Source organism: Recurvomyces mirabilis, assembly GCF_035927965.1.
Source record: "Recurvomyces mirabilis strain CCFEE 5264 chromosome Unknown scaffold_60, whole genome shotgun sequence".
In the NCBI taxonomy this organism is placed as follows: domain Eukaryota; kingdom Fungi; phylum Ascomycota; class Dothideomycetes; order Mycosphaerellales; family Teratosphaeriaceae; genus Recurvomyces; species Recurvomyces mirabilis.
In genome coordinates, this window is record NW_027041994.1 from 1 (window position 1) to 12,414 (window position 12,414).

At 43.2% G+C, this 12,414-nt stretch overlaps 1 protein-coding gene across 1 annotated transcript; it reads left to right on the top strand.

Moving 5' to 3' along the window:
* Positions 1-10,018: 10,018 nt before the first annotated feature.
* Positions 10,019-11,152, top strand: LTS14_010921 (uncharacterized protein; the record flags this gene model as incomplete). Its single annotated transcript, XM_064843597.1, has 3 exons — positions 10,019-10,181; positions 10,246-10,436; positions 10,498-11,152. Coding segments are annotated over 3 exons (1,009 nt in total), but the record flags the coding sequence as incomplete, so codon positions are not given.
* Between the last annotated feature and the right edge of the window lie 1,262 nt (positions 11,153-12,414).

The following is a 12,414-nucleotide window of genomic DNA, read 5'->3' on the forward strand; positions in this document are numbered from 1 at the left end:
GGTTCCCTAAATATTAAACCCTAACCTAAACCGAACCCAAACTTTGCTAGGGCCCTAACCTAATAGAGGAGCCTAGTTATACTAACTATAATATAACCTTAACTACTCCTTAATAGATTAGGCTTCGTAAGATATAGAATAAGCTATAAAGAGAGTTAAAGTAGTTTAAGAAGGAAGAGATTTCTTTATTATAGTAACTTACTATAAGGCGATAAAAGAAGGTTTAGGTACGTAAGTAGCTTTAGCTTACTAAGAATTAAATAGACGACGTAGTTAGTAAAGAGCTCGATAACCTAGAGGTCGCCGATAATATTAAGGCGTTATTACTTCTATCGTTAGAAGAGGGTATTAAGGTAGAGAGGTTACCTTAGCTAGTCTATAGTATCCTTAAGATAAGTTCTAGCGAATAGGCCGAGCTTTAGAAGTTACCTAATTATTTTTAGAATAATATTTATAGCTACGCTATTAGCTAGCGTTAGTAGAACTTCTAAAGAAGTTTCTAGTAGTTCTTAAGATAAGTCTTCGGTTCCTAGGTATTATCCTCGTTAGAGTATTCTTTCTATTTAACTAAGTATTTCTAACCTCTTTTCTCTAGGATTTCTTCTACTTCTTATTTCTAGTTTTCTTAGGATTTATAGTAAAATATCGTTTAAAGCGCGGTATCTAGGTACGCTAGTTCGAGGAGAGAAATATAGAATATAAGGTATACTCTAGTATCCTTAGGTAGTTCGAGTTAGTAGTTAAGTTCGCCTCTTTTCTTAGTAATTAGAAATAGTCTAACTTTTATATAATCTAATTTTTTTATTCCTTTCTTAGTTTTTAGGTTCTTCGTTAGAAAGTATATCTTATCCCCCGTCTTTAGCTAAAGTACTATTTTTAAGGCTTTAAATCTTATCTTTATAAGTATTACTAAGACTTAGTAATATTTTATTATAGTTTACTATAGACGTTCTTTAGTATAGAGGCTCTAACTAAAGCTTCTTTAGATACGAGTCCTTCGCGTAGTTCTATAAATAAGTTTAGGTCCTTACTATAGTTAGTATAGAACGGTAATTCGCCTATAGTTTTAAAGGTATTATTATTAAGTATAACCTAGGCTATTAGTAGCTTCTCTACCTAGTTATTTTAGGCTAGGTTTATATAGTACCTAAGGTATAGCTCGAGATTTTAGTTTATTCTTTCGGTTTATCTATCTATTTCTAGATAGAACGCTATAGATAGCTTATATTTAAGTCTAATTACTACGACAAGTATTTTCTAGTAGTTCGATATAAACTTAGTATCTCTATTAGTAATAAAAACCTTTAGTATCCTATAGTAGCGTATAAGGCGATCGAGTATAAGGTAGCCTAACTACGGGGCTATAATCGTCTTACTATAGGGAATAGAGTATATATACTTAGTTAGCCTATCGACTATAACTAGGATACCGTCGTAGTATAGTCCTATTACCGGGTTAGGTAACTTAGGAAGATCGGTTATAATATCTATTATAACTTCTTTCTATAGTTTCTCGAGTAGTTCCTAGAATTATAAGTTACTATACTTTACGTAGCGCGAAAACTTATTTTTATTATAACTAATATACTTTCTAATATATTCTAAAACCTTCTATTTTATATCTAGGAAGGCGAAGTTCTATTAAATATATTCTATTATTTAAGTAATACCTAGGTAACTATAGTCTTCGCTATTATAGTAATCTTATATATAGTCGTTCTCCTTAAATAGTAATACCTTATACTTACTATATTCGACTAGGAATTCTTTATTATTATCCTATAGAACCCGAAGAGTTAAATTAAACTCTTAAGTCTTTATATTAAGGCTTCCGTCCTTATTAACCTTTAGTACCTACTTTAGTTTAGGCTTATTACCCTCCGTATAGTCGCTTCGTCTACTTAACGTATTAGCGCGCCTATTATCCTTTCCTAGAGTATAAATAATATTAAACTTATATTATTTAAATAGCTCTAACTATCGATATTATCGTCTTAAAAGATCCTTAGTTATTATAAAGAATTATAGATTTGTAAGGTTTCCGGCGTAGTTACGTAGGGGATACGGCTACGACGAAGGGGTTATAGTAAGGAAGAGGGTAGGGATAAATCGAAGAGCGTACTCGCCGTACGTACCCTAGCTACGCTAGCGGTACGTACGCGGTATCTAGTACGATAGTAACGATAGTAAATTTAAGGAGTAGAAAAGAAGGAAGTCTCTACTTCCTTTTCCTCTATCTCCTCTTCTTAGCCCTCTCGCTTAATACGGGAGCTAATATATTCTATTAGGTATCTAGATTAGACACCCTACGGACCCCCTACGGGGGGCCGGAACATATTATATAACCTAGGTTAACTATAGATAGCCTGCGGTCCCCCTACGGTTACGTGTAGGATACTATAGATATAGTACGACACCTTATAGACGCCCCCTCTTACGCCTAAGGTCCTTATTAGGCCCGTAGTAGAAAAGGTAGGCTTTACTTCGTTTCGCTCTACCGTAGGCATCTCCTATAGAGATCCCTAGCTTAACTATAAGGATACCCTACGGTACCTCGTAGGTTCGTAGGACTATAACTATCGTTAAACTTATATCTAAGTTAGGAATTTACCTTATAAATATGCCTTAGTTACCCTACGAATAGCCGCCTAAGAGTATCTACGTGCTTAGCAAGTTATAATACTTAGGGTTAGCTATTCGCGTAAGTTAGGCGGACATTAAGGCCTATACGTTTGTTTGTTTATTTATACGCCGCGCGTAGAGAAACAAACAGGCCTAATTCCGCTTCTTACCTTTACTCGGACTTTAAATGTTATATTAACAGTCTTCGTAAGATTCTTCTAATCGTTAATAATATTATCTATAATACCTATATAGCGACTAGTAAGGCGCTATTATATAAATAGGTATGTTTAGAGGGCTTGCGGATCCTATACGGTGTGCTTATAGTATGTAACCTAATTATAAGTAGTAATTAATAATTAATATTAATATTAATATCAATATAGCTAGTGCTTATACTAAGGGGTTATACTTGCTAGGTATTATATTATTAATGTTCGAGGACAACTCTATCTAGGAATAGTCTATAGCCGTAGCCGATCCCGATGCTAAGGCTAAATACTCTACCTATAAGAGGTATACTAAGAGTATTGCCGTAGGCCGTCGTTACGAGCGACTAGACTATAAGGCGTACGGGCACTATTCTAGTAGTAAGAGAGCCGGATATAAACTCGTAAGCTACCCTTAATAAAATCCCGTATACGATTCGATAGCTAACTACGATAGCTCCCTCTAAGATTCGACGGTCGTATTACTAATGTATCCGAGCTACGTAATAGCTTTATTAGGGCGTACTAGGTATAGTACTATACTATTAACGTTACTACGTAGCGCGTACTAGCCGATAACGACGTTCTTTAAGCCGCTATAGATGTTAGTCTAGCCTAGCGTATACTCGCTCGTAAGCTACGTAAGTTTAAAACAAACGCTAACCGCTCGGGCACTAATACCGGCATACCTACTCGCCGCCTACGCTCCGTATAGGAGTATATATCTCTAGTAGCAGATCGTAAGGCTATACGTAATAGCACTTATCTAGCGCAAACTCCTAATACTCGCCGCGTAGGAGGTGCTTTTACTATAAGTAACTTACCCTTCTACCTAGAGGACCGTATACTAACTTCTAATAGGAGAATATTATACGCAGCCGTACTAAGGAGGTCCTAGCTACGTCGCTCCTATTACTACGTGCTATAATTAACTAGTATACCCCTTCCCGTCGCACCTCGGGTAGTATATCTAAGATCGCTAGCTTAGGTAGTATGCGGCCTAACTTACCCCTACGCGGCGATCCTATAACGCCTTTACGTTTAAGTAGGAGGTCCGTACGTAATACTAAGGCCGTAGTAGTAGAGGAGGTAGATAAGTCTAATTTAGACTTTATAGACATCGATAACCTAAGTATAGATAGTAAGTCTAACAACTCTATATCTAGCGACACGTTTATAGCGAGCCGCATCTACCCCGGCCTCCGCCCTCGTATTCTAGTAGGTTAGGACCGTATAAGCGACGTACTCCTAGAGGGCGCTCTTTAGCCTCGGATCTAGCCGCTCTCTCCTACTATCCTTACCGGTAGGGAGTTCGCTACCCTATATCGCCGCCGCACCCGCACCGCCGCCGTTACTACTCCCTCCCGCCCGCCTACTACCCCGGCTGCTATATTAAGTAATAAGCGTAAGAGCAGCGGCAGAGCTAGGGAGTCGTCTATAAAGCGTACGCGGTTCGTAGACGAGTAGTCTAGTAGTAAGAAGTCTAATAAGAAGACCTTTGCTTAGCTTATAGAAGGCGCACGCGCGATAGCTAAAGCCGCAATAGTCTAGTAATTACCGTCGCCGCTACTATTCGTAGGTAAGGAGGGTAGCCTAGTAAGCCTCTTCTATCGCAACTTTATAGTATCCGACTTCGATAACTTTACTCTATACGATGCTCGTAGGCTATTAGCCGTATCGTTAGCCTAGTTTACGGAGTAGGAGACTAAAGCTATATTAGCTACTAAGGCCTACGAGGGGTTGCGTAGTATGTTTTACGCCTAGTCGCTAGAAGTAGCACGTTAGGATAAGGAGAAGGCCGAGTAGGCTAGAGAGATATAGCAAGCTCGTACTCGCCGCGAGCGCTATAACTAGCTTGCTAGCCTTATCCCTAGCGATCGTAAGGCTTTGCCTTAGCCTAAGGATACTAACGTCGCTAGCCCCGTTACTACTCCTACTAGCGAGTAGTAGGAGGAGGCTACTAGCGATAAGTCTCCTTTACTAGTTACGCTCCCTACTCCCTTTTCCCTTCTTACTTAGAAGGTTAGTACCTAGAAGACTCCTACTATACCTAATAACTAGGTAGTAGCCTTACCGTATAACGTCCGCCTATATGTAGTAGCGCACCTTATCGGCTTCGGCTATAATATAGCACGTATGCTTACCGCATACTATACTCGGCGTTTACTAAGGTTCTTAGAGTTTTTATAGGGTTTTCTTAATTTAGTTTATTTCTTAGAGAGTTTCTTAATAGGGTAGTTTAGTTAAAGGAAGGTTAGATTATAAAGGGTAGTTATATTACTACGTTTTTTAAGTCTTCCTAAAAATATAGGTAGTTACTATATTCGTAACCGTATCTACTTCTTACCTCTTCCGCTTCCTTCGTAGACTTCGCTACTCCTATAGTAACTCCTCTATAGAATCGAAGTTATCCTCTAGTATCTATTAATTCTATTCGGAGTTATATCCTTTCTATAATAGCAAGTACTCTATCTTACCGCCTCTTCTCCTCTTACTAAGAATCTTCTTAACTTCGAAGACCTCGTCGCTATTAGGCGCTAGCTCTAGGGCTTTAGTATTCGCTATCTTACTCCCCGTACGCTAGTAGAAGGGTCTTAAGAGAGATATATAGAAGGAGTTATAGATCTTATACGAGGGTAGTAGCTCTAAGTAGTACGCTTAAGTACTAAGCCTCTCGATAATCCGGAAAGGACCGATAAACTTCGTAGCTAGCTTACGACTCGGTATCTTTATCCTTAAGTTCTTCGCGTTTAGTAATACGTACTTATTTAGCTAGAATATATATAGAGTATGTTTACTATTATAGTAACGCTATTACTACTTTTATACTAACCGTAAGTAGTCCGTAGCGCTTCTCCGAACTTCTTAGATATATTATAATCTCTCGACGGTAGTAGGCGCCTCCCCTTTATAATAAACGTCCTCATTTAGGGTAGTCTAATTTAGATACTTGCCTAGTACTATCTCGAAAGGAGTCTTTGCTATACTAGTATACGTCGAGTTATTATACGCGAATTCCGCGTAAGGTAATACTAACGCCTATACGTCCTATTGTTTACTAACGAATATACGTAGGTACGCTTCTAAGGTTTAATTCTATCTCTCCGTTTAGCTATCTATCTGCGGATAATATGCGGTACTTAGTCGGCGTTTTATCTAGCATTAGAAATAGATCTCGGTCTAAAAGGATAAGGTAAATAGCGATCCTCTATCGCTTATAATACTAATAGGAAGGCTAAACTTAGAACCGACTTTATCGAAGAACACTTCGGCGAAGTCGCTAGCCTTCTAGCGTTTAGTTGCTAGTATATATAAGGCTATCTTTAATAGCCGGTCTATAATTACTAGAATTACGTCGAATACTTTACTACGAAGCTTTAAAGGAGGTAGACCTATAATAAGGTCTAGTAATATCTCCTCCTAGATATCCGAAGGAATTAGTAGCGAAGTAAGTTCTCCGAACGGTATAGTTCTTAGAGCCTTATTCCGCTAGTATACTTAGTAGCTTTTTATAAATACTAATATATCGGAGTCTATTTCGGGCTAGTATACCGTGCGGTTCGTAAGCGCCTTAGTCTTATAAAGTCCGAAGTGTCCTACTAGCTTCGAGTTATAGCTTTTAGTAAGGATTTCTTATTTAAGAGTAGGTTTATGTTATGCACCTGCGGTACAAGGGGGTTAGAGCTCGTTAGACGAGTGAGTTCTAAGCGATAGGTCGGGTAAGTAACTGCTCTAAGGTTTAACCTTTCGGCGGGTTAGTAACTTAGGTTAAATACGAACTACCTATATAAGAAACGTCTACTCTATATATATAGGAGATTCGTGTATAGTTACGATTACCTAGCGGTAATCGTAAGCACTCTTTCTTACGGTTACTCGAGAGTGAAGGTAAGTAGGCTACTTACTTAAGGGTCTAGGTAAGCGGCGTTACGTAACCCTCTTGTAGCCGCCCTAGCAGACCTAGCTTATTGGCTCCCTAAACTTAATTAGTTAGTCTGTTTATTGCGGACCTAGTGTCCGTAACATTATCCCGCTCTATAGCTATTATGTCCTTATAACCGAGCATTAGTCGTTGTTCCGGCGTAGGCGTCTAATATAGGCCTAGCGTATATTAGAGCCTCCTAGTATTTAGTGTCGCGGGGTCCCGCTTATAGATGCGTTTCGTTATTTAATAGCTTCCTCTAGCAAACAATCTCGACTCGTTCGCTTCGTAAGAATAACCCGGAATCTCTTCGTATCGGAAATACGCTATAATCGCTATACTAAATACGATCGTTCCGAGTATATCTTTATCGCCGACTTTTCCTTAATGTCGTATATAAACTATATACGGCTTAGTCGTCCCTATATAACGTCCTTAGTAGATAGGCTAGATAAGGTCGTAGACGACCTTACTTCGAAGATAGCGACCGATAAGGCGAAGGTCGCTAAGAAGATAGAGGAGATGTTATAGCTAATAGAGAAGCTTTAAGAGGTGCGGAATCGCATAGCCCGGAATAAGGTAGTCTAGAAGTAGAACAACCGTCGCCTTAATAAGTAGTTAAGGCATATAGTTAAGAACATACCTTCTTCTAATAAGAACCTTAGCTTCTCGTAGGCGGTTACTCTTAGTCGATCCCTCGAGGGCGTTAGCTTAGCCGATCCCTTCGAGTAGGATTTCGAGCCCGAGTTTGCTAGTAAAATTGTCGTAGGAGGTCCTAGTAATTCTTAAGGTAAGTTCTTAGTTCCTACGTATTGTCTTCGTTAGGGTATCCTTTCTATTTAACTAAGTATTTCTAACCTCTTTTCTCTAGGATTTCTTCTACTTCCTACTCTTAGTTTTCCTAGGATTCGTAGTAGAATATCGTTTAGAGCGCGGTATCTAGGTGCGCTAGTTCGAGGAGGGAAACGTAGAATACGGGGTACACCTTAGTATCCCTAGGTAGTTCGAGTCGGTAGTTAAGTTCGCTTCTTTTCTTAGCGATTAGAAACGGTCCGACCTTTATATAATCTAGTTTCTTTATTCCTCTCTTAGTTTTTAGGTTCTTCGTTAGGAGATATACCTTATCCCCCGTCTTTAGCTAAGGTGCCGTTTTTAAGGTTTTAAATCTCGTCCTTATAAGTGTTCGCTAAGATTTGGTAATATTTTGTCGTAGTTTGCCGTAGACATCTTTTAGTTTAGAGGCTTTAACTAAAGCTTCCTTAGATGCTAGTCCCCCGCGCGGTTCTATAAACAGGTTCGGGTCTTTGCCGTAATTAGCGTAGAATAGTAACTCGCTAGTAGTTTCGGAGGCATTGTTATTAAGTACAACCTACGCTATAGGTAGCTTTTCTACCTAGTTATTTTGGGCTAGGTTTATATAGTACCTAAGGTATAGCTCGAGATTTTGGTTTATTCTCTCGGTTTAACCGTCTGTTTCCGGATAGAATGCTATAGATAGCTTATGTTTAAGTCTAATTGCTACGACAAGTGTTTTCTAGTAGTTCGATATAAACTTAGTGTCTCTGTCGGTAATAAAAACCTTTAGTATCCCGTAGTAGCGCATAAGGCGATCGAGTACAAGGTAGCCTAACTACGGGGCCGTAATCGTCTTGCTATAGGGAATAAAGTATATATACTTAGTTAGCCTATCGACTATAACTAGGATACCGTCGTAGTATACTCCTATTACTAGGTTAGGTAACTTAGGAAGATCGGTTATAAAGTCTATCGTAACTTCCTCCTATAGTTTTTTGGGTAGTTCCCGGAATTATAAGTTACTATACTTCGCGTAGCGCGAAGACTTGTTTTTATCATAATTAATATACTTCTTAATATATTCTAAGACTTTTTGTCTTATGTCCGGGAAGGCGAAGTTCTATCGAATATATTCTATCGTTCGAGCAACACCTAGGTAACCGTAGTTTTCCCTATTATAGTAATCTCGTATATAGTCGTTCTCCTTAAGTAGCGGTACCTTATACTTACTATGTTCGATTAGGAATTCTTCGTCGTCGTCCCGCAGAACCCGAAGAGTTAAGTTAAACTCTTAAGTCTTAGTACTAAGGCTTCCGTCCTTATTAACCTTTAGTACCTGTTTTAGTTTAGGCTCGTTGCCCTCTATATAGTCGCTTCGTCTACTTAGCGTATCGGCGCGCCTATTGTCTTTTCCTAGAGTATAAATAATATTAAACTTATATTGTCTAAGTAGCTCTAACTATCGACACTATCGTCTCGAAAGATCTTTAGTAGTTATAAAGGCGGCGACGGCGAAACTGCGCCCACTTTGGGCGCTCGCCCGATCGGGCTAGGCGCTCTCCAGGATCGGTCTAGCGCTGGCCGCGTCGAGGAAAGCGCGAGGGGCCCGCTCGACCTCGACCTCACCTGCGTCGCGCGCCCGACTCTCGACCCTTTTTGCTCGCAATGCAACTGCACCTCCTGCCGCCCGCGAGCATCGCAACCTTCGACCGCCCGCGACGCTGCGCCTCCACAGCTGACGCATCCTGTGGGCAGGAGGGTGCAGGATCCGAGCCTGGCGATCCCAAATCGCCCTCGCCACGAGCACGCAGCGTCCACGACTGTTATGGCCAGCCTGCGCGGTGGTCATGCTGCGCCGACCTCCTCTAGTAAATTGCCCGCGCGAGCCCCAGAGCGATCCTTTTCTGGGGTCCCCCTCCAGCTGCCAATGGATCGGTGTCCTCGCTGCGCGGGATTGCAACTTGGGCGCCTGGACGTGCGGCGTCGATCTCAGCGTTCATCACCTGCCCATGCTTACCGTGGCGAGCTGGTGACACCCGCTCCTGACATCTGCAGCCCCGCTGCAGCGACGTCGTACCACACGAGCGCCAATTCCAGTTACATGCCTGCCAGCTTCGCCATCTGATTGATGCATGATCCTGGCAAGGGTCGTCGTCTTGTGTTTCGGGTGGTCTGCTCTGAAGAGTTGCCTGGACGCTAGGCCCTCATGCACGCATGCGCATGACTTTGCACCGACGCTGCTAGCGCCTCACCGAGACTGGAATTGGCAATGAGCGTTTTGGGATTCTTACGAGTCGGCTCTCTCTCGAAAGGGCAAGCCTGTTTCGGCAGGCGAGCACATCGTAAATGCGATGCAGCTATATAGCGAACTACGTCCGCCGACCTCTTCTGTCCTTTCAACTTCCCAGTGCTCAACAATTCCCGGACCTCCCAGAGCAGTCTGCAGACTGACAGCTCGAACTCCTTGACCATGCCAATAGCCTCTGCAGCATCGCTGGATAACATGGTCTTTTATCAAGGCCCACCTTTGCAGTCGGCCGCACGTAAGACGTCTGAACGTATCCCCGCCTCGAAAAGCGGACCTGGCGAAGTCGTGTTCAGCTTATCGAGCCGTTGCCAGCCGCCGATTGACCGTACGTCTACCAATCAGAACCGAGCCTACCCGTCTTCCTTAGCGCACTGACATATGAGCAACAGCTTTCGGCGGAGAAATCGACACTGGCTCTCTGAAGCTTCGTGTAGCGTCTATGATCGCACCGTTGCACGGTCAGAAGCTCAGTTCGTCCCAACCACTACCTGGGGCTAGTCGCAGTTCGTTCCTCGACGAGACAGTGCAGACCCCGGATGCCGCGTTCTCGACGCCCAAAATTGTGTCAACCGTGGAACCAGTAAGTAATACTCTTGCGGCTTTAGGAAATCTGCTTAGCATCATGTTCATCACCCTTACAGGTCGATTCCACTCGTTCACCAAGTAGCGTAGCCAAGCTGCTGGGGCCTACGGACAAGCTCTACGGCGCTCTTATTTCATCCGCCGGGCCCATTATCCATTCTCGCCCCGAAGACACGGAGTCTACCTCTCTTGGAGAGACTGGTGATAATTGTGGGCCGTGGTCCGATGGCGGAGTGCCTGCTCGCGACCTATCGAATCGACGGCCTTCTGCGCGCTCCACAAGCTGGCCGAGCCCAACAGCGTGCGATGATACCGATGAGTATTCTGTCGGATTTCCAATCTCGACCCTGGTCCCGTCGGCCGATTTCGATGGCAGCAACAGTGACCCCCTCTGGCGACCACACAAGAATACTGATGACCTATTGTGTGAAGCCGCTTCCATTCACAAGGCTCGCTCTTGGTGTTCGCCGTCCTGGCCAGAAAATAGTGCTCGATCCGCCGAAGTCATCAATTCGGTTGCCGTAGACCACGAGGAAGTTGCAAGGACGCATCCGCAGAGGTCTTTGCAGTCCGGCGCACATCGCCGGACGGAATGCTTGGCCACAGCTAAAACCGACGACAGCGAAAGCGAAGCTCCGCGGAAGCCTTACCGGAGACTTCGCACGAAAAGGAGCTCGCGTCCCATTAGCAATGGCGCACATCTACTATCGCGCTGTAGGCCTAGCACTAGACCTAAAACCGCGAGTAATCCATCTAGACCAACATAGGTTATAAAGCGAATTATAGATAGTAGGCATCGTAGATCAAAGCTGTACTATAGAGTACGTTAGCAGGACACATAGGAGCCTGCAGACTGTTTGCAGGGTAGCGCGGACACTGCTGTCCAAGAGTATAAAGACGCTGCCAAGTGAAAAAGCACATTTTGGAGGTAGAGGCAAAGGGACGTTTGTACTTGTGCGCCTAGGCATTTTCAGGATGTGGTCAGGACTGGGTGGAGATAGATTAGGGCACGACTTGTGCCAGTAGTGTGACACTTCCGAATTACTCTACAAGTAGCTTCCAGAATCGGCTTCACCCTCCTCACTCTTTGACAAAGTCTTGACCCTCAGGGCCGTCAATAACCTCGGCCTGCTCTACAAGAATCAAGGGCGGATGCAGGAGGCGGAGCAGATGTTCGTCCGGGCTCTAGAGGGTTACCAAAATGTCGAAGGGGATCATGAAGCAGATATTGAGTTTTTGTAAGAGCAGCTGGAGGCTTCGAGGATGCAGGCCAAGTGCTGGATACGCACCAAGACAGCGAGACGGAGAGACGAGCAGATGAGGTTCTTGCTGATCTCCTCTGCGAACGTACAGACACAATGACCGGTAACTATTGATGTAAGTTGGCCTTACCGATAGTTACATAAAACGACTTTCTCTGGTAACTTATCGTGGGATACATAATTTGTGATTATAGCCAAGGGCCATGTCATTGTGCGTGGCCGTCATGCGTGAAGATGCGGTTTCCATCGTTCAACCTTGCCATTGTTCGCATGCCACGCCTAGAGCACTAGGCTGGGTCTGATTTAGCCGACAAGTTTACTCTACAAGTGGCCCCCTTCCCTCTTCAGTCCTCTCTATCCTCGCTGTCGCTTTCCAGAAAACAAAGGTGCATGACGTGAGTCGAGGGGCTAAGTCGCTTACGTCCTAGTATCAGATGCGCTGATGGCTGAACCGGTGAACGCAGCCCCACCTGGCACCTGCTGTAAGCTTTAGGTGATCTATATCACCATTGCAACGTGTAAAGAGACAAGAGTCCAAGCTGGATACAGCAAGTCGAAGTGTGACAAGACGCAGTATCGACTGAACACGTACCAAGTCAGAACGCATCGCTACTCCTCAATCATCGACCAATACAGTACTACTGGTGACCTTGGGCAGTGCCGCAAATTCGTTTGCGTTCTTAAGGTTACCGCAAAGATGTCATATATTTATGC